Below are 24,932 nucleotides of genomic sequence, written 5' to 3'. Positions count from 1 at the left end.
CATATGTCTTGCAAGGACAAAGGAGTCTTCAAAGTTTGTTTTGCAAAAGATTAAGCATGAAGTTAAATTAGCATTAAAAATAAATAATATGCATTTTCTTCCCTAATATCTTAGTCTGTTTGGGCTGCTCTAACAATATGCCTTATGCTGGGTAATTTATAAACAACAGAAATTTATTGCTCAAGGTCCTGTAAGTCCTAGATCAAAGCACCAAAGGACCTGATGTCTGATGAAGGCCTGTTCCTCACAGAAGCTGCCTTCTTGCTGTGTCCCCACATGAAGGAAAGGGCAAACAAACACCCTCAGGCCTCTTTTGTAAGGGCACTAAACCTTCTCATGAGGGCAGAGCCCTCACAACCTAATCACCTCCGAAAAACCCCAACTCTCAATATATTGCAGATTGCATTTCAACATATGAATTTAGGGGACATTTCCAGACCATCACACCCAATTTTAGCTAATAGTGTTAAATTACAAATTTTAAAAAAGGCTTTATTAAAAATTAAGATGATAATAAACATAATAAATAATAAAAGTGCTTTCTTTTCCCTCTGATCTGTATATGCTTTTGGGTTAAAGTTGATACATCGTCCTTAAATATTATCCTTTGTAACATGGCACTACTATGAAGTCTGTTTACCTCCTCACGATGCAAGCTGAGCAGGTGAGTTTGACAGCATTCACACTGGTCTAGACATTGTTGAGCAAGGTAAATCCATTGATCTCACTCTTGTCTGTCATTGTAATGTCTAATTGCCTTAAAGTCTCTAAACACTCTATTTCTGTACATATCAGAGACCAAAGAACAATCTGCAGACAGAACACCTGGAGTAACACTGTTCTAGAAACTATTGGAGAATGTGTGTAAACAAATGTAGAAACACTTAATAATTTAAAAGGGCAACCGAAGATTTTCCTAGGGCAACATCAGTTAATTGGCAGGTAGGTTGTTAGAGACAGTCATTGTCTGAAAGTCCAGTGGAAGAAGGGAGATTGCCTCAGGCTAGCAATGCAAGAAAAGCCTTAAGGAGAAAGCTTCAAACTACTTCTAAGATTTCTTAAAGGACGATAAGATGTTTAAAAATATGAAATGAAGACGGGAGCAGTGGTGCATACCTGTAATCACAGCCGCTCAGGAGGCTGAGGTCGGAGGGTTGCAAGTTCAAAGCCAGCTTCAGCAACTTAGCAAGACCCTGTCTCAAAATTTAAAAAAATAGATAAAAGGGCTAAGAATGTGGCTCAGTAGTTAAGTGCCCCTGGGTTCAATCCCTGGTACCAAGGGGAAGGGAATACATACATATATATACATACAAACACATATATATGTATATATATACACGTATACATACTTATATATACATGTACACACATATATATAATAAATCAATTTTATTACTAATTATAGTATCTTTTGGTAAGCCCTGAAGTAAACTTAACCATTAATCATATTAATTGGTGATATATAAGTAATATTATTACTACATAAATCCTCAGGTCAGCCTTTGGATGCAACAGGAACTTCCTTGCTTGTGTTCTTTTTTTAAAAAAAAAAGTAAATTTGAAATTTTAAAAACAAAAGTCCTTACTCTTTTGAGTCATCCCAAATTTCCTGGTAATTACTGTGTTTGAACCAGATTCTTTATAAGTGGGAACACTCTGTAAGGTTCCTTTAGAAGCTCTGTTTTGCAGATGTTGTTTTGTAATATGGAATTCGTCCTTGCCAGCAGAGTGTAGTTTATGTTGCATCACTTCCTTTGCAAGAGAATCAACTGCAGGATCCTTGGGGTAGGGTCATTTTCTCATTGTTCTGCACAATGTGTATTACCTGTTTATGGTGTTAGGGCTCTCTGATTAGTCATGACCAGAAATTAAATGGAGATTGTTATTACACCTGTCAGCTGGTAATGCGGGATGGGCTGTAGACAGGGTAGATGTGGGATGCAAGCTATAGAAGATTTTTTTAAATGCTCAATTCAGTTTTATCTTTTTTAAGTTTTAGTCTCATTTTAAAATAAGAAAACATCCCTTAAAAATCCATATTTCCAACTTCTCTTGAGAAATCAGAAATTCTGGCATCGCTCATCCACATTTCAGAATGGGAACCATCTGCCAGAGTCACTGCTGCTCATTTTATAAAGGGCATATGCTTGCCAGAGTCCCCACTAGGCCCTTTTTGACTTAACTTCCTTTCTGTTTCACTTATCTGTCTGACTTTCTGGCTTCCAGAGACATCTTAGTTTGGTTACTGAACCAGTGTATGATAGTGTGACTTACCCAACAAATCTAAAGCCAAACCCAAACAAAACCTTCAGCTTTTCTAGCACCATTCATTCCCTTTCATAACTGGCATTAGGCATCATTTGAAGAAGGAAATAATATATAATTCTGTGATTGAAATAAATAGATCCCAGAAATATATTATTATAATCTGTATAAGTAAATGAAGCAGATGTGTGTGTATGCATACACATACTTATATGTGAGAATATGATAAATATGAAAACATTCTAACAATTGGGGAATCATCTGAGTGAAGGATATTTGAGATTTTTTTAAATGTTCTTACAACTTTCAAGTTTGAAATTATTTCAATATGAAAATTATTTTTAAAAGTCAAAGCTAACTCTCAACCACAGATTTTCAACAGTGAGAAAGATTTTTCCCCTAAGTGATTTATCTTTTTGTCAGAATTTGAGGAAAGGAAAAATTTAAGGCCAACCTAATTGATACCATGTTTTATGAATTATTTCCCAGGAAAAAATATTTCCCTTTAGCTGATATTAAGAATATAACTTAGGTAAAATATTTTTATATGCATTAACAACTGAAACAATTTGTATGTGCATCCACTTACTAGTACCTTACCATAATAAAGCAATCAAAGCATAAATGTGTTGCTTCTGTTTCCAAAGAAGGACCTTATTAGCAAAATATATTTCAGATGATGTATAGGCAGCCACATGTTAGGTATCTTAAACAAGCAACCATACTGCCAGCAGAGCACAGACTTAAGCCATTTATTCATTGACAGTGATGAATTTGCACCAGTTTATTCCCCTTTGGGCTGATCTCTCTTGTAATCAATGATGTGTATCTAAGAGACTGGTCAGAATAGAAACTGTAGTCCACACAGCCAGGACAGAGACTAGAAATAAATAGGACTGCGGATGTAGCTCAATGGTAGAGCACTTGCCTAACTTGTGCAAGGTCCTGGGTTCAATCCCCAGCTCTGCAAATAAATAATAGTCCATAAGAGAATTCATTATCTTTATTTTTGCCAATAAACTCTTTATCCCAGATTTGGATAGTGAAAGCCCCTTTCTACTGACAGCAATATCTTTGACATGTGCCTGCCATTTTTTAAGAACTTCCTTACGTCCTGGTTCATTAGGATACTCTAGGTTCATCTTGTGCTTTCCCTGCCCCAGTGATAGAATCAACCATGTCTCCAAAACACCTTGGTTCCTTTTAGTAGAGTGTGGCATTTGGAAATCATTATCTGGTGGAGATGTGAGAGTTGCTACTGATGTGTCATTGCCCCTAGACTTCTCAGCAACCAGAACTGGGGAGCAGGCAGGGAAATGTGCATTTGACCCTCCCCATCTGCCATCGCCCTCTGTGATCTGTAGGCTCCACATTCACAGAATCAACCAATTGCAGATAGAAAATATTTGGGGGAAAAAATTCCAGAAAATTACAAAAAACAGAACTTGAACTTACAGTGTGTCAAGCACTATACTGCTTCTGTGCAAATGAAGTGATATGTAGGCATGGTATTAGGTATTATAAGTAATACAGAGATGACAGAGTATGTGGGAAGATGTATATAGGTAATAATATCAATAGTATACCATTTTATATAAGAGACTTGAGCATCTGTGCATTTGAATATCCACAGTGGGTGTGGGAGGTCCCAGAATCAATCCCCTTTGGACACTAGAGACAATTGTACATCTCTGTTTATATTAAACATCATGAGTTCATATTTGGGGGTTGGTTTCCACATCCTGCATGGATGAGGGGAAGACTTTCTGTTGGAGGATGTTGATGCCAGCAGTCAATTAATTACTAATAAACTTATCTAATCAATAAACAGAAGAGCCAATATTCTTTCCAAATGGAAGGGGTGTAGCAAATTGGGCCATACCAGATCTGGCCTCCAACAAGATGGAGAAGCCTACTTTCCCTTTATTTATAGTTGCATAGGTAAAGGGGCTGGGACTTGGAGGGGCTGCTTCTGTGAAAAACAGGATGGGATAGAGTTAGGGAAGCCATTTGCTTAGAGAATTAGCATATCCTCATGGGTGAGCCACTCTGTACAGGGCTACTTATTCTCCGCTATCTAAAAGAGTCTCCCATGACTGCCAGTTCCTGGGAGTCAGACCTCTGTATCGCGTGGCTCAGCCAGGACTGATTCTGCTAACCATGGATGGCTCCCCACACATATTGATACCTCTCATTTCAGCCTAACGTTGTGGGGTTTATTTTAGTCTTTCCTCTAACGTGTGTAATTCCCTTCTGCAATGGGAAGACGCCTGGTTTCTGTTATCCTCAACATATTTACTTCTTCGTTTCTATCCTCCTATATACAACGAATTTCCCAGCATGTGGACTACTGCTGGCCACCTCAGCCACGCTGGTGGAGTCCTCACCCTGGACCCACCACACATAGTGAGCCAGCTGGAAGCCCTGGCTCTGCCAAATATACTGACCATGCTGGCCAAACCTTTGGCTTTTCAAACTTAGATGAATTATAAGCAAAAAGTTGAGACAAAGTATTTCCTGAAATTTGAAAACAAGAATATTAAAATTTTTAGTTATTCAGTCACATTGTCTGGGTTCAGTTCTTATTCACAGAGGATGACAGGACTTGTTTAAGGCAAAATTTGGAACTCATGCTGTTTACAAGTAGTCTTAGTTTTTCTTACCTATTTGAAATGTCATCTTAACAGACATTTGGAGAAATTGTAGTGCTTCAATGAGCCAGATTGAACTAGAAGACAGCTACTTTCTGAGGCAGTCAAAGCTTTCCTTATCAGCCTGTGAACCTCCAATGCACAGTCATGATTGGGGTGTCATTAAAACAAAAAAATATTACAGTGTTTACCTTAAATTGGCAACCAATCCACCTACATAAATTCCTTTCTCAGTATGATCTAGCAATAAAAAAAAGATTTTAATTTCTGTTAGAAGAACTAAGGGAAAAAGGGAAAATTATTTGTTTTTTCCATTTCCTGATGTATTTGATCTGTTTTTAGTTTGACTCTTTTCTTTGCCACCACATTCTTATTCTCTTAGTTCACTTCCTGATGTCTGGTATTCCTGAGCATAGACAGCATTTGGTTATTTTCACAAGTGGAGATGGACTGACCTGTTAAAGCAGAGGACTGGATTGTCCAAATCTTGTTTGTCTTTGGAGGGTGTTGATTTTCACAGTCTGAATGTGGGCCCATTTGACACTTGGAGATTTTAATAATGAATCTCTCAATGGTTCCAGGTCTCTTCCCACTTGGTAAAAACTCCCTTTTGTCCCCTGGCAATATACTAGGAATAAGTAAAATATTTTTTTAAAAATCTGGCTTGCAATGTCTTAGGAATCTTGATTACAATATAAGAACAAAGCTGTATAATACATCTCCTCAAGTGTTATTTAAAAATAAAACCTCTTTGTAGAATGATAATGGCGATGTCCTTCATCTTTCATATCTTCTTTAAATCCCTCCAAATTTAACTTCCTTTGCATAAAAATTCTATCCCCAAATGACCAGCCATTATCAAGAGGCCTCAGGAAACAGCTTTGATAATTTCATCTAGGGGTGTCACCTGACATTCCTAACTTCCCATTAGAGTCTGGTGACATCAGATGAGCTATATATATAGATTAATGCTGTAAAAGTCCCATACGCCCCCTGGACACTCCCAGCATGGGGGTTCGTGTGTGCCAATCTAAACTCCCTCCTTCCCCCAAGGCTCATATCCACCATCCAAAAGCAAGACTGGGACTGCTTAGATGACAGAAGTCCTGCACCATTACAGGGGACAAGTCTTCCTCAGACTTATGCACAAGGAAGCTTGCGAAAACACACACACGCGCACGCGCGCGCGCACACACACACACACTCCAAAAGAAAGTACCAAATATAAGAAGGATAAGGTTAATGCAACTCATAAGAACTATTCAAAGCTTCTCAGGAGAAAATGTGGCCTTAAAGGATGTTATAGATTTTTGACAAAAGCCAAGGAGAACCCAGGAAGGACAAGGTCTCTGACTTTCATTCATTTGATAAATATTTTTGCTGGTTTTGAAATCCTCTGCTCAGTTCTATGATGACCATTATTCTAACCCAAGAGAAAGAAAACAGCATCCTGGCTTTTCCCCTCGTTCAGTTCATTCTGTAGCAGAAACAGTTCTCCTTCCAGGCCTGTGACAGCTTTGCTCTGCACTTGAGCTTTCTGCAAACAAAACAATAATTGAACGATTGACTTGGATGGATGGTAATGTCCTCCTTACCTGCCCCTGGGCACATGATGTCAACAAAAGTGGGTTTTGGAAAATGTTTCTATTAATATTTAGTAAATTTTGGATTTGCAACAAACATGAAAAACATCTAACATCGTCCTAAGCACAGTAGGTGCACAATAAATATTTATTTAATGCACATATACTTATTTAATGTGCATCTGTTTATCAAACTTAAAATAGGGAATGCGACAGTAAACAAAATGGAAATAATCCACTCACTCACTTTAACCATTTGTTTTCCCTCAGTTTCTCCTGCCACAGCCTCTCTCCAGCCTGTACCCCAAAGCCATTCATCTGGCTGCCTAAAGATTTTCAGTAACGCCTGGGAAAATCTTGCTTTACACATGCCAAAGCCTTCCCATGTTATAAAATTGAAATAGGGAACTGTAGTTCTTAAAAATTGATGCAGTATTCTGAGTAGGTTTTCTGTCGTTTACTCAATTAGGCATAGTTATTAAAAAGTGACAGGGCAGGCCGAGAAAGTTTCCTGTCATCCAGACTCCCACCCACAGATGGAATACCTAAGGACAGTGTAAGGTGGCGCACCTCCTGCCAGTGCCAATGTGATGGCAGGAAGAGGTAGGAACCCTGGTTGATCTATGTAGTTAAAACCCTCAGACACCCATGAGATTGTTTATGCTTGTAAGAGTGTTCAGTATGGTACTTCAAGTGTTCATAGTATTATTTTGAATGCACAGTTGCTATTGATTCATCTATTGAGTGTTCCTACCAACAGGTTTTCTACCTCATTCCTAACTTCCTAACTTCCCATTAGGGTCTGGTGACATCAGACCTCCTTCATTTCCCTGAACAGTGTTGTATACAAGTTCAGCCCCCATTAGTGAATTTAATTCATTGCTGATTGGAAGAGAAAATATGGCATCATTATTATTAGGGAAACTTCAGGGCCAGGGGCTTTAAAACACTTAAACTGCATGTGCAAGGTCCTAGGTTTGATCCCCAGCACCACACAAAGAAAAATACACACACACACACATATGTTTTAGGGGGGAAAGATGTTGTATTTGTTTATACCATTTTCTTATATCAGGAAAGTAGACTTATTAAGTAATTTGATGTAATAAAACTCAGTTAGTGAAAAATTTCCAAATATTTTACTTTTAACTTGGGCATTGGAGCACATATTCTCCTTGCATTTGCCCATCTATGACAGGTGAGGATTCTGGGTGCCCTCTGCTCTTTGATAATCCAAGTTTGCCATCCTTTGTGTTGTTTACTATGTATCCAGGGAATCAGGTTTAATTTGAAGAGTGATGCTTTAGTCAGCTATTCCACTGCTGTGATTAAAAGATCTGACCAGAACAATTGTGGAGGAGGAAAAGTTTATTTGGAGGCTCACAGTTTCAGAGGTCTTGGTCCACAGAAGGCTGGCTCCATTCCTCAGGCAAGGCTGAACATCATGGCAGGAGAGGGTGGAGGAGGGAAGCAGCTCACATTGTGATCAGAAAACAGAGAGTACACTTGCCAGATACAATTTTATACCCAAAGCCATGCCCCAATTCCTACCTCCTCCAGCCACACCCTACCACTTCAGTTACCACTCAGTTAATCCCATCAAGGCATTAAATCACTGATTGGGTTAAGGCTCTTACAAGCCAATCATTTCTCCTCTGAACCTTCTTGCATTGTCTCACATATGAGCTTTTGGGGGACACCTCACATCTAAACTATAACAAGTGACAAATAGGGGTAACTCCTGGTTTTTCTAACTCAACATAGCCTGTCTCATTCACAGTCACCCCAATTTTTTTTTTTTTTTTTTTTGGTTGTCCCTGTCTTTAACAAATAGCACTGTGGTCTGCTCAGTTGTCTGTGTAGAAGCCCTAACGCTTCCCTCTGTCTCTCTTCTGACATCTAGTCAGTTCTGTTCTTGAAGCCCGCTCACTTCTCTACCTCTCCACTGCTCCCTCCCAACCAAAGCTGTCACCCCTTCCTGGGACTGGCATATCAGCCTCCCAACTGGGCCTCCAGTGGGCACTCAGTTTCCTATCCTCTGCAGCCAGAGGGAGCTTTTGGCAAAGCAGATAGGATCAACATAGGCAATGCTTCCCTTGGTAAATCCCAGACCCCAGCAGTGCCAGCAAAGCCCTGTGTGTGCTGGCCCCTCCTCTGGCACCCTCCCCTTGCTCTCTTTGTTGGGGTGTAGTCACTGTCTTGCTCTGGATTCCTCAGATGCTTGTTCCCTCCCTCCTCCAGGGCAGGGTACATTCTGTCGCCTTCTCTCCAACCCCTGTTTAGTATCTATCTTCTTCCTTACTTGCATTAGGGCAGAGATGATCTGCTATTCACTAGCCATGACTCACAGTGCTTGGAACATGAGTGCTGATAAGTATTAATTGGTTGGTTGAGCAAATGAATATAAATAAAATCAAAGGCATCAATAAGGACATTTAAAGGATTTACACTATTGTCTGTCATAAAAATAGGATGTAGTATATTTGCGCTCAGCATATGCCACTAGTGTGTTGAGCACTGTGTGTGGAATATTTTATTTATTATAACAATCCTGTGAGGTAGGTACTTGATATAATTTGGATGTCAAATGTCCCCCAAATCATAAAGCCATGTGTTAAAAGTTATTTTCCTCAGGATGGATTTCTCAGGAGGTGGTGGAACCTTTAAGAGGTGGGGCATAATGGGAGGTCTTTAGGTCATTGGGCGTGTGCCTTTGAAGGGTATTGTGGGACCCAGCCCCCTCCTTGCTCTCTTTGACTCCCTGGCTTGTAAGGTAAGTCATTTTGCTCTACTGTTCACTCCCACCATTGTGTGATGCTGCCTCACCACAGGCCCAAAGCAGTGGGGGCTACCTGATCATGGACTGTAACCTCCAAACCTTCAAGCCAAAATAAACCTATTCTCTTTATTAATTAACAGTCTCAGATGTTATGTTACAGTTATGAAAAATTGGCTAACATAGTACTATTATCCCACTTTTCAGATGAAGAAAGTGAGGCACAGAGAGGTTCAATAACTTGCATATAATGATAGGGCTAGTTAGTGCTAAAACTACAACCAGTGCCCTGTTTCCTCTGCTATCAGTGGAACTGGGAATACCCATATGCTTTGTGGGTGGGCTGTGCTAGTGCTTCTCAAGCATTCTGTTCCAGGTCATGAATGGTGGATTATAGTATGTCAATAAAAGGTCAAAATAAAATATCCAGTTCCAAATGATTCCAAATGCAGTATAAATATCAAATCTCTATATTTACTGAACTGCAAATATAGAGATTGTATAATTACTTGAATAATTAAAATGTCAAACTACATGACTTTTAGGAAGTCTTTGAAACCTCTCTTTCCTAGAGCTGGAATATTACTGTTTTCTTGATCATGTCTGTTTCCAGTTATTTTGTAGAACATTCTTCAGTTTAGGTTGTCTATGTTTATTCCTGTTCTCTGAGCTTCCATAGCTTTTTTTTTTTTTTTTTGCCTTGATTCAGGATCTCACTAATTTTCCCAGGCTGACTTCAAACTCACCACCTTCCTGCCTTGGCCTCCCATAAAGCTGGGATTACAGATGTGTGTGCCCACACCTGACCCCACATTCTTTCTTTGCTATTGTCTTAAATATATTTTGAAACAACATGATTATGTGTGGAAGGGTGAATAGAAACGAGAGGAGAATGATAAATAAAAGCTAATTTTTAAATCCTCTATTATTGTGCTTTCTGTGTGGCATTGTCTATTTATGTAAACTGTGGAGCGTAGTAATACTGAGTCTTATTCTCCTCTGGAACTCAAGCTCTTGGCATGGTGCCTGGCACATGGGCACTTACTAGTTACTCAGATATTTATGAATACATACAAACCAGTAAGTAGCAGAGCCAGGATTCAAACCCAGGGCCGAGGGCCCCAGTGCTGTGTGACTCAAAGCTCATAATCTTTCCAACACATGGTCCCCCCACCCCCCCGCCCACCATCTTTCAAAGGCATAGGTAAAAAGGATAGAACAGAGTGACTCCATCTCACAGAGATGGGATTTGAACAAAGGAAGCAGAAAGAGGATGCTTTCACCTTAGGAAGAGGTTCTTGTCTAAGAACTCAGGAGGTGGACTGAGCCTTATTGAAAGTTGGCAGCCCCCTAGTAAACCCTGCACCAGCAGCTGCATTGGTGAAGAAAGGGGTCAAAGTTTTGTGTACTTTGAAAATAAAGCTGCAATGCAGTCAATCCTTTCAAAATGGTCCAATATTGTTGATTTAAAAAAAAAAAAAAAACCACCCAGGAAATAGAAATTCTCATACATTATAAATGGATGATAAGCTGGTACAATCTCTTTGGCGAAGAATTTGGCAATAATTCATAATTTAAATTGCACATATCCTTTGAACTAGCATTTTCAATTCTGGATGTATTTTCTATAGAAATATATACCATTAATTTGTAGTTGCATTGTCTATAACAAAAGATTGATAATATGTATAACTAATTAGAACAAATTAAAAAAATTAAAAAAAATATTGACAACAACCTAAATGTCCAGTAGGGATTAATTCAATATATTATTGTATATTCACTCATGAAATAGTATTCTATGCAAGCCTAAAATATTAAGCTCTTCTCTGTCTACTTATGTGTGATTTTTGCCAGTATAAATGTTTTAATTAGAAGAACATTGCCATTCATTTTTTTAAAAAAGCCTATGTGAGTACATATATTTGTGTATGCATAAACTATTTCTGAAAGAATTCACAAGAAACCAGCGGCAGTAGTCACCTCTGAGGAGTGAAGCTGTAGAAAAGATGAAACACACCAGTTTTTTATTTATATCTTTCAAGTATTTTGCTAAGAATCTTAAGTTACCTACTCTCAATTAATGAATTAATAAATAAATAGTTAACTCTATAAATACACTTGGAAGTTGCATTTTTAATTAGCAACTGTTAGGTTTGATAGTTTCAGATTTACAGAAGTTGCAGGAATAACCACAAGAACCTCCTTCCCCATCCCCACCTCTTTCTTCATTTTTCTTGCACTACTAGGGATTGAACCCAAAGCAGGTGCTCGCCACTGACTACATCCCCAGTCCCCCCTTGTATTCTTTACCAACCATTTGCATTTTGCTTTGTTTCTCAGCTTCTCTTTTTATGTTTTCCTATGTGTATGCAATTCTTTTAACCATTTGAGAGTATTCTGGAGACAATGTGCCCTGTTACCTCTGAATAATTCAAGGTATGTTTCTTAAAAACAAGGACATTCTCTTACTTAACCACAGTACAATCATCAAACTCTGGAGATATAATTTTGACACAATTCTAGTATCTAATTCATGTTCAGATTTCATCAGCTGCTCCCATAAAACCCTAAATAGCAGTTTTTCCTCTCATCTAGGAAATACAAACTGTTACTGTGCTGTGCATTTAATTGTCATGTCTCTTTAATTTCCTATAATCTGGAATATTACTGTTTTCTTGATCATGTCTGTTTCCAGTTATTTTGTAGAACATTCTTCAGTTTAGGTTGTCTGTGTTTGTTCCTGATTAGATTGTTTCCGTGGTTTGGAAGGATGCCACAGAAGTGATTACTGGGCCTCCTGCATCTTATCAGGAGGCCCTGCTGTGGTCTAGGTTCTCAGCTTGCCGAACAGGAAACTGAAGGGTCTGCTTCAGGGCACACCTGGATGCCTCTGGGCCATAGCAGCTCCTGAGCTGGGAACTGCAGTCCCTGAGCTCATCCTTTCTTCTCTTCACTTTCACCAGCCAACTTCACTGTATCTGTCAGATTTTCTAAAATGTTCAGAAGTGTCTTATACACAGTCTCCCAGCTCCTTGCTTCTTGTAAGTGGTTGATTAGGAGTATGCAGTGGTGGAGATATTTTGCATATCTCTTTTGTCAGTTCATACCATATACTATCAATTCTCTGGAAGGAGTCTTTTATCAGATTAGAGAATCTATTCCAGGAACTCCAGAATCAATTTAGAAAACTTATTCTGAACATCACTCCAGAATTATAAAAAATTCTTAAAATTTAACAACTCTGGGTCCCAAAATTTGTATTAGTCCAGGTTCTCCAGAGAAAAACCAATAAGCTATACTCTTTTCATGTCAATGCCTTATGCATAGAGAGAGATTTCATATAAGGCACTGTCTTATGCAGTGGTAGAGACTGAGAAGTCCAAGATCTGCAGGAGAGCCAATGGCATAGCTCAAGTCTGAGTCCAAAGACCTCAGGACTGATGGGGTCAGTTCCAGTCCAAGTCAAAAGGCAGGAAAAGCTCAAAGATAGGCAGAGAGAAAGAATTCTTTCTTCCTTAGTCTTTTATTCTATTCAGGCCTTCAACAGACTGGGCAATGCCCACCCACATCCAGGAGGGCAATATGCTTTATTCAGTATACCAATTTGAAGTTGAACTCATCCAGAAACACCCTCAGAGACATAAGCCAGAAAAATGTCATCAAACATTTCAGCACCATGTGGCCCAGTTGATTCAATACATGAAATTATCCATCACAGGTACATATGGTGGTTTGTTCCAATATTAATGATGTTAATTTCAATCACTTGGTTTAAGTAGTCACAGGCTTTCTCTACTCTAAAGTTATTCTCTTTACCTTTGCAATTAATAATTAATCAGTGGGGAGATACTTTAAGGCTATGAAAATACCCTGTTCCTCATCATACCTTCAACTACTGACAATGTCCCAACTCATGTCATTCTTTCTATATTTATTCCTTGGCATTCTGCCTTAAGGAATAACTTTTCTTTCTCTCACAGACTTCTTTACTTACATCAGTGTGTATCTGTATTCAGTGGATTGTAATCTTATTTTAATGCTGACATGGTCCCAGGTAGGTCCCAGCAGGAATCCATTCATGTTGCCATTCTTTGAGCACTTGCCTACTTCCTGGCTCAACCGAACATTCCAGATTCTTCTTGAAATTTCCCTGTCCCAGTGAGGGAACAGTTTATCTCCCTGGAACCCTGAGTTCTTTTAGATAAGAAAGATAGTATTTGTAAGCCAACATCTGGGTGTTATTCCTGTCAGTTCTCCCAGTGGACTGGACACATACAGTTGCTCCCTCCTCTCTCTGCTCCTCACATACCATGAATTCCTACCAGTACCTACAATTTCAGTCAACCCCACATGTTCTACAGCCTCCTTCTCCAACAGTTAAAACCCTGTCCCAGAGATTGGAGTAGGTACCAGAATTTTATTTTTCTGGGATAAAACTTGGTATTTATATCTAGATGATATGAAGTTGCACGTGTAAAGAGAAGAGTAGAATGTTTTCTGTTGGGATATAGGTTTGTGGTCCATCTTTTGAAAACTAGGTGACATCTTTATCTCTCTCCTCCAATTCTGAAAGTCATAAGGGCCACCAAAAAGAAAGGGGGAGGTAGAGGGGGAATCAATCACATAAATGGGAAGGGGAATGATGGTAGATGATTTAAGCCTCATAACCTGAATTTCCTCTCTAAGTAAGTTACATTCTCTGAGAGAAAATGGAGGTGGGCCCAAAGCACCATTCATTCATCGCTTTGTTTTTAATTCATTTAACCATGCTTTCCTCACGCAGGCCCTGTACCGCCTGCTGAAGATGACACAATGAACAGGAGGCTAGGTGTGGTCTCTGTTCCTCTAGAGACACAATAAACAAGTAAGCAAAAGATTGTGGTAACTGCCGTGAAAGAAGCAACAGATGGGATTTAGGTGGGGAAAGGGCTTGTGTTCTAGGCCAAGCATAAGCCATGGCATAGATGGCCCCAGGTGAGCCTCTGTCTGGGGTCAGATTGGCTCGAGATGGAGGCTTCTCACTGCAAAGCTAGAGGCTAGCGATTTGCAGTGAGATGCTGTTTTAAGCTCACTCTTGCTACTGTGTGGAGAAGGGGTCGGTGCGGGTGGAGAGTGGTGTGAGCAAGTCCAGGTACCACGATGTCAGTGACTTCCTATCTCTGTATACACTGTTGACTCTCAGTTCTCTTCGTTTGTAGGTTAAAAGGTATATCTTGTTGATTTGATTATGTTTCTTTAGTCCTAAGGAAGACTGAGACATTTTCACAGAGTTCATTTGGTGTAATCAGGAACATTCTAGGACTGCTTTTCCAACCTATTGCCTCACAGTCTTGGAGGCCGGAAGTCCAAAGCCAAGGTGTCAGCAGAGCTGTGCCCCCTCTGAGACCTGTGGGCAGACCCTGCCTTGGCTCCTCCTGGCTTCTGCAGGGCCCACAGTCCTTGCTTCTCTGACCTGTAGCTCTGCCTCACTCCAGTCTCTGTCTGTCGTCACATTGTGTTCTCCTGTCTCTGTCTCCACAGGGCATTTCCTCTTCTTATAAGGTCACCAGTCACGTTGGACTAGGGTCCACCCTAATGACCTCAGCTTAACTGGATTACATCTGCAAAAACCCTGTTTCCAAATAAGGTCACATTCGCAGAGACTAGGTTTAGGACTTCAACAGATCTCTTTGGGCAACACAGTTCAGCCACACATTAATGATCTGGAGACTGGAAATCCACCCCACCCCAACAACTAGTCCATTTTCCAACATTTATTGACATTTTCCATTGGTATATTTATTTACTGTTTCGAAATGTCATTTTATCAGATACTTAAATCTTCAGGACACCAACTCTGTGATCTCCATTAGCTTCCACTTCTGTAACTTTCTTCATTCTACTTTATTTTTCCATTTCATTTTGCTTACTTTTTCCACCTTTTCTTCTTTTCCCTCTCTATTTTCAGCAGGGTCCATTCTGCTTTTTATGAATCTCATAGCCGTGGGTTTTATTTTCTCTTCCAGCTTCCTGTCTGTCTGTCTCTCTCCTCTCTTTGGTACTGAGGATTGAACTCAGGGGCACTCAACCACTGAGCTACATCCCCAGCCCTATTTTGCATTTTTTTTTTTTTTTAGAAACAGGGTCTCCCTGAGTTACTTAGTGCCTCACTTTTGCTGAGATTGGCTTTGAACTCTCGATCTTCCTGCCTCAGCCTCCTGAGCTGCTGGGATTACAGGTGTGCACTCTCGAATGATTTTAAACAGGATTTCTCTTTTCTAATGGTGTCTTCTTTGATACTTGTTTTGACTATGCTTTCTTTACAGTCTTTGCTTTGATATGGAAGTGTTTAAAATTATTTTTCTACTTCATGACCTATTTCATTTTGGGGAGTGTGGGGTTCTTGATCTACCTTCTGTTTATCAAATTCTTTTTTTCTTATAACATCTTATCATAAATCCCATTCTGATTCCCTTTGATTATTGTCACCTTTGAATAGATGTGGTTCACTCTGGGTTATTTATCCAAAGAGTGTGAGTGCGGAATTGTTACAGTGCTGGGACCTTCCAGGAAAGTGGGGCAGTCCAAAGGCCCCCCTGCTAACCCCTATTCCTGTGATCAAGTCAAAAAATTTTAGACATGTCACTCCGAGTAACAGGCATGAGTTTCTTAGAAGGGATAGGAAAGGGGAAATGGAGACACTTTCAAGGGAGAAGTGGGTTCTCTTAGAGAGGAGAGAGACTGCATGACTTTCCTGCGCTTCAGTTTTATTGGAGGTCCCAGAGAGGTTTCCAGAGAGTCCCACCCAGGTTTACCTCTGGACTTTTGACAGCAGGTTAACATCAGACCTTCAGGTTCCCACTACCATGACAACTCTAGGTCACTTTGGCCCATGCTGACCAGTTCTAATTGGATGGAACCTGTTCTTACAGATTTTATGGTTAGGGGGAATTATCCTTATCTCCCTGAATTCTGAGGCCTGTTTGGGATAAGGGTCACAGAAGTCTCCCGCTTGAGGGTAACTGTGTTCTTCTTATTGGAATTTAGGGCCTGCGTGTTTCCTTCAGATGACAGGTAGTTTGCTGAGGAATGTAACACGTCCACTTTAGCCAGGCAGGGCTGCAGGTAAATTGCTCCTCAAGAGTGAAAGCATGTGGGGGTCAGCACAGTGGGCCCAGTCTGGAACCGTTCCTCCAGCCTCATGTTCCCACCCCTCCTGTCTGTCTGTCCTGCATTGGAATGACCAGTAGACCCTGGAGTCTCGGTTCCGTTGTTTCTAAACCAGCACTCTGCCCTGAAATGACAAACATCTTGCCTGACAAGCAAGTCCCATAAATATGCTGCAGAGCTTCTGAAATAAATCTTCATTTATTGAGATTATTCACTACAAGGGTGATTGTACCTATTTTTTCTATTTTGCCTCAGAACTCTGAAGCCTGCTTCTTGAAAAATAATAATTTCTATTTGTATTTTCATTTAACCACAGCTACTCAGAAGTTTCTAATGGGGCTCATTTTGTCACCTGCATACTGTGAACATGCCTTTCTTGGCGAGAGGCTTTTGGTTTGGCTGCTCTGGAACTCTTAACCTACATTTAGAGGTTAAGGCCTTAGATTGCAGAAGCCTGTCCTCACCTAGGTCTGGTTTCCATAATATTCTACAACCCTTCTTCATATGGATATATGAATATATTGTATATATACTGTACAGTGTACATATATATCTACTGTAGTTCAGAGTTGTGGCTAGTGTTTTATTTCATGATTGGTAACACTTTTCTCTATTGGGTTTGATTTCTTATTCTTGATCTTCAGAGAATGGAACAGGGCAAAGATATCCTTACTTTATCCTTCTCAAATGGGAATCTTGGGCAGTGTTTGATCCTGGAATCAATCCTAGAGAATTTGAGTATTTAAGAATGGTAGAAAAGGAGAAGGAAACAAAACAGCATGGAAAGGAAAACTGTAGAAGTCAGAAGGAAACCCAGAGAATATGAAAGAATATGACCTCCCAGAAGCCAAGAGAAGAGGGTGTTGAGAAAATGGGACACCATGTCTAACGCTGCTGAGAAACTAAGACAGGCAGCACAGATGACCAACCAAGGAAGTTAGCAAGATCCCTGAGAACTTACTGTGGAAAATTCAATCAAGATTTATTGAAGAAGGCATCTGTAGACAAACCTCTCCTGAGAAATAAGGGTGTTTGTAGCCACCTAAGGTTTCATCTGCACTGGGAAGGAAAGGAAGTCGGGTCAAATCCTGTGATTAAGCAAGACTTATTCAGAAAGCATAGGTTCCTCGTGAAACAATGAGTAATACCTATGGGAAAAGATTTTATTAAACACATGATAGATCGTTTACAGAGAATTTTCCTCCTGAATATGATTGATTCCATGTAGGTCAAGAAGTCATCCAAGGCTATCAATTCTAATAGTAGGTGAATCTTAGAAACCTCAAGAGAACATTTGAAACATAGTCTGAAATAAATAAATTTCTTTTATTTCTCATGCTCAGCTCAAAGTTATATATATTTTTGTCCCTTATGTTCAGTAAGTTTTCAAATTCTCTCCAGTTTCTCCTCAAAATAATTTTCATTTCTCTTTCCCTAATATCTACTGTCACTCCCCCCATTGAGCACCTCATTGGCCTCTTTTAACTAGAAAAGGTTTTGCTAATTCTTCTCAACTTGGCTTTCAAAGCCTATCATATCATAGCAAATCCTATTTTGTTGAACTTTTCCAACTGTTCAGTGACATTCTGTAGCTCTGGTGAGGCCAACCACTTCCCTGTTCCACACACACACAGCCGTGTATGTCTCAGTAGGGTCCCACGCAGTCTGCCCATGACTCATAAGGAGCTCACGTCTTGACTTCCTACTGTGGATGCTCTTGAATACAAGTGACATTTGCAAGTTAAGGAGGCTACCTTTAAAATAAAAATGAACATTTCAGAGTTCATTTCCAAAGGGCTAGTATTCTTCAAAGGCATTATTTTTATAATTTTTCCATTGCTACAAATTCAAAACTTTCTAGAACCCCTTTGTTTTCTTTAAAAGCTAATGAAAATATCTAGCCCTTTTAAGAAATACTTTAAATTTTTCTTAAGTTTAAAAAAAAAAACTCAGTGACTGGGGCTCAGTGGCAGAGCACTTGCCTAGCTTGTGTGAGGCACTGAGTTCAATCCTTAGCTCTGCATACAGAAATAAGTAAATAAAGTCATGCTGTCCATCTACAACTACAAAATTGTTTTTTTAAAAAAATCAGTGACTGTTAAGTAATTTTAACCATTTGGGGAATTCTAAAGGGGGCTAAGAAGTGAGCAAAGGTCAGAATCTCAATGTCAGAGGCAGAACATCAAGAATGACTCCCTCGAGGAACTGCTTGGGCTTTTGAAGAATGAGTGGGAACCCACACACACCTGCAGGAAGAAACCAGGAAGAAGGTGTGCTGAGCAGAATGAACCCCACCAGCAAAATCACGAAGGCCTGGTGCCTGTGGGAACTGTAAATAATTCATTCATGTGAGAGCAAGGGTGAAGGAGACCATGGGGAAGGTTTTGATGGGTGGAACTTTTGATGCTAGTTAGTATTTAAGCGAAAAGGAACATGCAGGTCAGACCTTACGTGCCCTGCCATGACTCCCAATATTCCTTATTGAAAGTAGTTTGTTGTGAGAGCCTTCGACATCACAGTACATGCTTTTATTACCTCACCTATCATACTCTATTGTTAGTATTTATTTAGTATTTTCCTGTTCTTTTTTTTTTTAATGCTGAGGGCTAGGCCCATTGTCTGATGCAAAACAGATACTGAATACATATTTGAAGAGTGAATTACAAGTTTGTCCTAACAGGTTTTCCCTCTGAGGTCATAGAAATGCCTTCCTGTAACAGATGGCATAATCCTGTTTGTCATCTAGGATAATTACTGCAGTTCCTCCAGAAAACCTTCCTGCTTGCTTCTTACCCTAAACCTATCCAAAGCAGGTAGAAATCTTGAGTTGGTGTTAAAGTGTATATTAGCACCATCTAGTGGTGATTTTGAGACCTAACCAAATTGAAAGTTTGATTTGATAGAATTTCAAATAAGATGTGCTTCTAATGTTTTGCAAATTGTTGAAGCATTATATTTAACATGGTATTTTTCTGAGTCTCTACTATTTATCATCAAGATAGTAGTTGTGCATGATTTATAATAGTTATTGAATGTATGCATGTATTTTAATTGCATTTTATAAACATGATGCCTAGAGGTTTTGATAAACTTTTTTTTAATTGGGGCTAAAATAGCATTTCAGAGAACAATGATCTATTACTGGCTCTAATAATTAGTGCAAAAGAAATTGTATTATTGGAAAAACCTATAATCTTAGAACAACATTCTAATGCATACATTATTTGTTGTTGTATCCTGGTCATGGGGTACTAGAATCATGAGGTGACTTTCCTGACATCCTTTTGTTCCTTTCTGCTATTTGTTCCTCTTTGAGAAGTTTTTGAAGACTAAGGAATCTTGTTGTTTTAATTATTTTCCTTGAAGATACCTGGTGAGCATACGCTAAAAATTGGCAGATTAAGCCAGAAACACTTGAGTGATAAATCTTACTTTTTATTATTTTGTGGGTCTTTAAACCTGAGTTATGTAGGCATTTTTCTGGTGACTTGGAGTTTACTGACCACCGAGGGAAGCAATCAGATTATGATCATGCCTCAGGTGTACTAATGGGTGTGATTTCATTAGCAATGTTAATAAAAGCCTTTATTAAAAATGCCCTTCATGAATAACATATCAGAATTATAAAGATTAATTGCCTTTTCTTAAAAAGTACTTAATGCCAGAAGGATAGAGGAGTGTAATTTTTGCCATTTTACAGATGGAGAAGTTGAAACACAGGGAGTGTTAAATAGCTTTTACAAGGTTATAATATGAACATTCAGACTAAGATGAAAAAACTCCAAAGTCAATGATTTCAACTACCTTGCAATCTTTCTAACAGTGAGGAGGACGAATAGGAAAATCCCAAATGAAAAATGCATAGAAAACCTCAAAGTAGTTAACAACTTTTATTTAAATACTCACTAACTACTTGATAAAAATCTTGGTTCTAACTTATTATTGACATTATCTACATCTGTTTGTTTCTACTCCTAATTATAGCTGACAACCTCAGCTTAAAGGAAGTTCAAAGATCTTGCCTTTTGGTCCCCAAAGCTTAGTTATTCCCCTGCCTGTTGGCCATACAGCCGGGAGCTGAGAGGCGTGTTTTCTGGGGAGCAGCATTGGAGCCTGTCTGGACTCTCCCCTCTCTCAGCTCTGGGATGTGAGATACAGCTGCCCCTCCACATCCACAGATGCAACTAATTCTGGATCAAAAATAGTGGGGGATGAAAATTGCACTTATACAGAACATGTACAGACTTTTTCCCTGTCGTTATTCCCTAGTTGATGTAGTATAAGAACTGTTTATATAGCATTTACATTGTATTAGGTATTATGAATAGCCAAGAAATGAGTTAAAGTATAGATTCTATGCAAATACTGTGGAATTATATATAAGGGACTTTAGCATCCACAAATTCTGGTATCTGCTGGGGTGCTGGAGCCAGTGTCCCTGGATACTGAAGGACAACTGTGTGTGTCCACACCTGTGCCTCTCTGCAGGCTGAGTGTGGTGACAACCACTTGTGTAGAAACAGTCAAGCTCTGGTTCACATATGTGTGTAGATGTGACTTACTGGGTAAATAGTGGGTATTTACCCAGGTTTTCTAAGTTTTATGTTAAAGATTGTTTCTTCACGCAAATTTATGGGTCTGTATTTACAATTGCAGTCGTGGGGTGTTTACTCTTTTTCTTTGTACTGTGTCCTCCTCCCACCTGCCCACATGGCCTTCCTCATCATAAGCCTTTATCCATATCACCCTACTGTGTGTATCCAAGGATGATTGAAGCAACATATATTCTTCTGTATTTTTCCAAGCACTCATCAAATATATCTATGTACACATGTGCATACAAATATATATATATATATATATATATATATATATATATATATATATGATAGCTTTTTAACCTTTGCTTTTTGGGGGAAAGACGGGATCATACTTCAGATACTTTTAAAATATTTAGCCAGCTGTCCCATTCCTTAGACTCTTTCCCGCAGGAATAAAAGCCCTGATTTGTAAGATTATGTGTCCACAGTAATTTCTGCAGTATTGTTCATAGTAGCAGGAGGGAAGGGGAATCAATGACTAGACTGTGATTTATCTACACCATGGGATTTTAGGCTGTCACTAAAAAAATAAATTTCATTTATACCAGACAAAAGTGTCTCCTCTACCATTTGTTATGGATTTTACTGTTTTTAGTCCTTTTCTGACATTTTATCAAGGTTTCAAGTAAGAGAAGAAATACATTTATACTTGGACAGGTCTCTTTATAATTGAAAATGTGACTGAGTGAATTTTAAGACCTGGTTCAATATTATCTCTTTTCCTTCTGGAACTCTGAGATTTTCTTCTGCTAATTTTATTTTTTTTCTTCTTCTCACCTATCTCTATTTTGGAAACAGGAAATATTTGCCTCCAATAAGTTAAATTTTTCTTTTTTGCCGATTTTTAATCCTTACTGATCTTTTCTATCTGTGTCCTCTGAAGGGCATAGCCTCAAATGTGGTCTCTAAAAGCAAACTCAGAATCAATGGTACATCAGAAGTTGTTGCTGGGATATTTGGACTTGCCTGGAAATAAGAGACTCTCAGGAAAGAAGTAGCACTTCATAACCATAGCTGTGTCTTCCTTTTCTTTTGCTCCCATACAGATTTGAGAAGGGGCGCATCTACACATTCATTGGCGAAGTCGTCGTTTCTGTGAATCCTTACAAGTCGCTGAACATCTATGGGAGGGACACAATTGAGCAGTATCGAGGCCGTGAGCTCTATGAGAGACCCCCTCATCTTTTTGCCATTGCCGATGCTGCTTACAAGGCTATGAAGAGGCGATCAAAAGACACCTGTATCGTGATATCAGGTATTTAAAGGAGGTCCCTGGTATGTCCAAGGTCAAGATGTATGTATTCGGTACACAAAGATCACATAGTTGCTGACTGTGTGTGTGTGTGTGTGTGTGTGTGTGTGTGTGTGCACACACATGCGCATGCCCATGTGCAGTACTGGGAGTCAAACCCAGGGCCTTGTGTGTGCCAGGCAAGTACCCTACCACTGAGCTACACCCTGGCCCCAGTGAAATCATCTTTTAAGGCAAAAACCTAAGCAATTTTATGAGGAAAAAAAAAGTAATGATTATTAAGTACCAAGTTATTTATGTCATTTCTGATCATCCACTAGTCTTGGTTCTAATAGCTAAGATGGGAGGATCATTTGAGCCTAGGAGTTCAAGGCCAGCTAGGGCAATGTTGAGAGACCCCATCTTAAAGAAAAAAAATATGTTCCGCTTGTATGACTTCCAGTCAGTTTGTAAATCTACAAAGAGACTTACAGTTCGTAAGTCCGGCTCAGTCAGCCAGCATGGAATATGCTTCCTCCTATTTCCAGCACATAAAAGTACCAGATAAATGTAACCAAAACATTTTAAAATAATAACAGAATGAAATCAAGAAAATGAAATACTGAGATTCCAAACAGAAGAATAAACTTAAAGTCAGATTGATGCTTAGGAGCTGGTGTGGAGGCACATGCAGAAATAGGCCTTTGGAGCTCACGTCCTGAGCTTTACAAAGTCCATTGAGGAAGGGCCTAAGCTACTTCCCGGAGTGTAGGAAGTGGAGCTGAGCTACCCAGATACCTCAGGCCCTTCAAGGCATTTCATGTAGTGAAATAAGAACTGGGAAATATCAACATCAAAATTTTAAATTGTTCTATTGAAAATTAGTTTAGTCTTAGTTTAAATTAAGATGTTAAGTCTCACACAATTCTTTCCTGCAGGGGAAAGTGGAGCCGGTAAAACAGAAGCCAGTAAGTATATCATGCAGTACATTGCGGCTATCACCAACCCCAGTCAGAGAGCCGAGGTGGAAAGGTAAGGTCCTGACAGACAGTGGGGCGGGGTACTGCGGGAGCCCCATCCTCTGTACAGACTTGTCAGGGCCTAAATGGACAGGTGTCAGACATTTTTTTTGATAATTAAACCACTTTGATTCTCATATTGCCTATCATCTCTCTCTGCTTCTGTTTATGTTGCTCTAGTTCTAGATTTGTTTTTAGTAGAAAAATGCTACTCTGGTAAGTTTTGCTAAATTATAATTTTAAAAATTACTCTGAAATGGTTGAGAGTGTCCCCATTCTAGTTTACCACTGCTGCCTTATGTGCAGTCGAGAGCTGTTATAATGTACTGGGGTAGGTTTTCATTGTCCAAGCTGTTGTAAGTTCCTTGTTCCTTGTTTGTTTTGTTTTTAAACTGTGTTCTGAGTGAAGCTCGTCTGGAAAGCCTATTGGTGCCTTCCCACCATCGCTGCCACCAGAACCCGCCCCTGTTGGAAGTTCTAAGTAAGGTTCACCCCTGAAAGGGCCTTGTGCGACCACGCTGCTGCTCATGCTGAGATGAGCAATGCAGCCGTCTGCAGTCAGCCCTGCAGGTTGGACAGCGCAAGCAGGTGGCATTTAATCAACAAACATGCAAGAATGAGTGAATGGGCTTTAAAGGGCTATCAAGCCTTTGGTTATCAAGCAAAAAGACTTTCTTACGTGGCACAGCAGTTTGGGAGAGAAAGAGAGTATTTTCCTAATGGGTGGCAGCTTCAAAGGAGATTATTAATTCCCCAAAGTCACACCTCACCTGGGCATCACAGTCTTCATTTTTATGACGAGGAAGACAGGGAACTAGGCTGACATAAAGAAGAAAATTTAGACTCAGTGACCCTACGTGGGTTTTCTCTTTCCATCATTAACTGAACAGGATTGCCAGGTCGAAGGCATTCTTCTTAATTGTGACATAGTCCCACTTCTGATTCTGACTTTGCAGTGTAATTTGACAAAGATGAGGATTTGATCAAGGTTTCTTTATTTCCTTAGGAGCTCAGGAGACTAGCCAAGAACCAAATTAATTTTATTTCTTGGAGTAGAGTAAGGCATGTAAACACTTACTAGTCTTTCACAAGCATATCTTACCATACTTTTATAGTTTCCTTTCTGAGCAGAAAGTTTTCACACACATTATACAACTATATTTTAATTTGTGAGGTGATAAGGTCAAAGGGTCACTTGCGGTATTCCTGGAAGGAACAATGGATCTTTTCCACTGGGCTGTTTCAGAGGCTGCATTTCTGCAGGTATGCTTGAATTTTGTCAGAGAAGTCAAAACAAGGACATAAGGACTAGCATGAAGTTAAAATGTATCCACTGGGAAAGACTACTCTATAAAAAGTTAGCATTCATTGAGTAAAGAGCACATTCCATTGCTGGTACAAAGGTGCAATTTCACACAGCTTCAAACAAAATAAAGAACAATTCTTAAATTAGTAAAGATCAAATTTATGGGGAATAACTAAGTACAATAAAATGTCACAATTCTAGGCTTAATAAGCAAGTTCTTTTAATTTTTTTCTCCTTTACTGTATCATCTGTTCTTTTTCTTTTCAGAACATACTTTCTAAAAATTTTTTCCTTATAGAAATAAAACATATTCATTTAAAAGAAAGACCAAAAATTATTGAATTAAGT

The 24,932-nt window shown here is 39.3% G+C and overlaps 1 protein-coding gene across 1 annotated transcript in view; it reads left to right on the top strand.

The window, feature by feature from the left end:
• Myo1d (myosin ID) overlaps positions 1-24,932 on the top strand; it is a 309,366-nt gene that overhangs the window by 58,825 nt on the left and 225,609 nt on the right. Inside the window, 2 exon segments of the mRNA XM_047547346.1 lie at positions 22,075-22,283; positions 23,198-23,291. Coding sequence (XP_047403302.1) covers positions 22,075-22,283; positions 23,198-23,291 — 303 coding nt within the window.

The sequence above is a fragment of the Sciurus carolinensis genome, chromosome 3 (genome assembly GCF_902686445.1).
Source record: "Sciurus carolinensis chromosome 3, mSciCar1.2, whole genome shotgun sequence".
In the NCBI taxonomy this organism is placed as follows: Eukaryota; Metazoa; Chordata; class Mammalia; order Rodentia; family Sciuridae; genus Sciurus; species Sciurus carolinensis.
The sequence above is the reverse complement of the archived record's forward strand: the minus strand, read 5'-3'. Positions and strand labels throughout refer to the sequence as shown.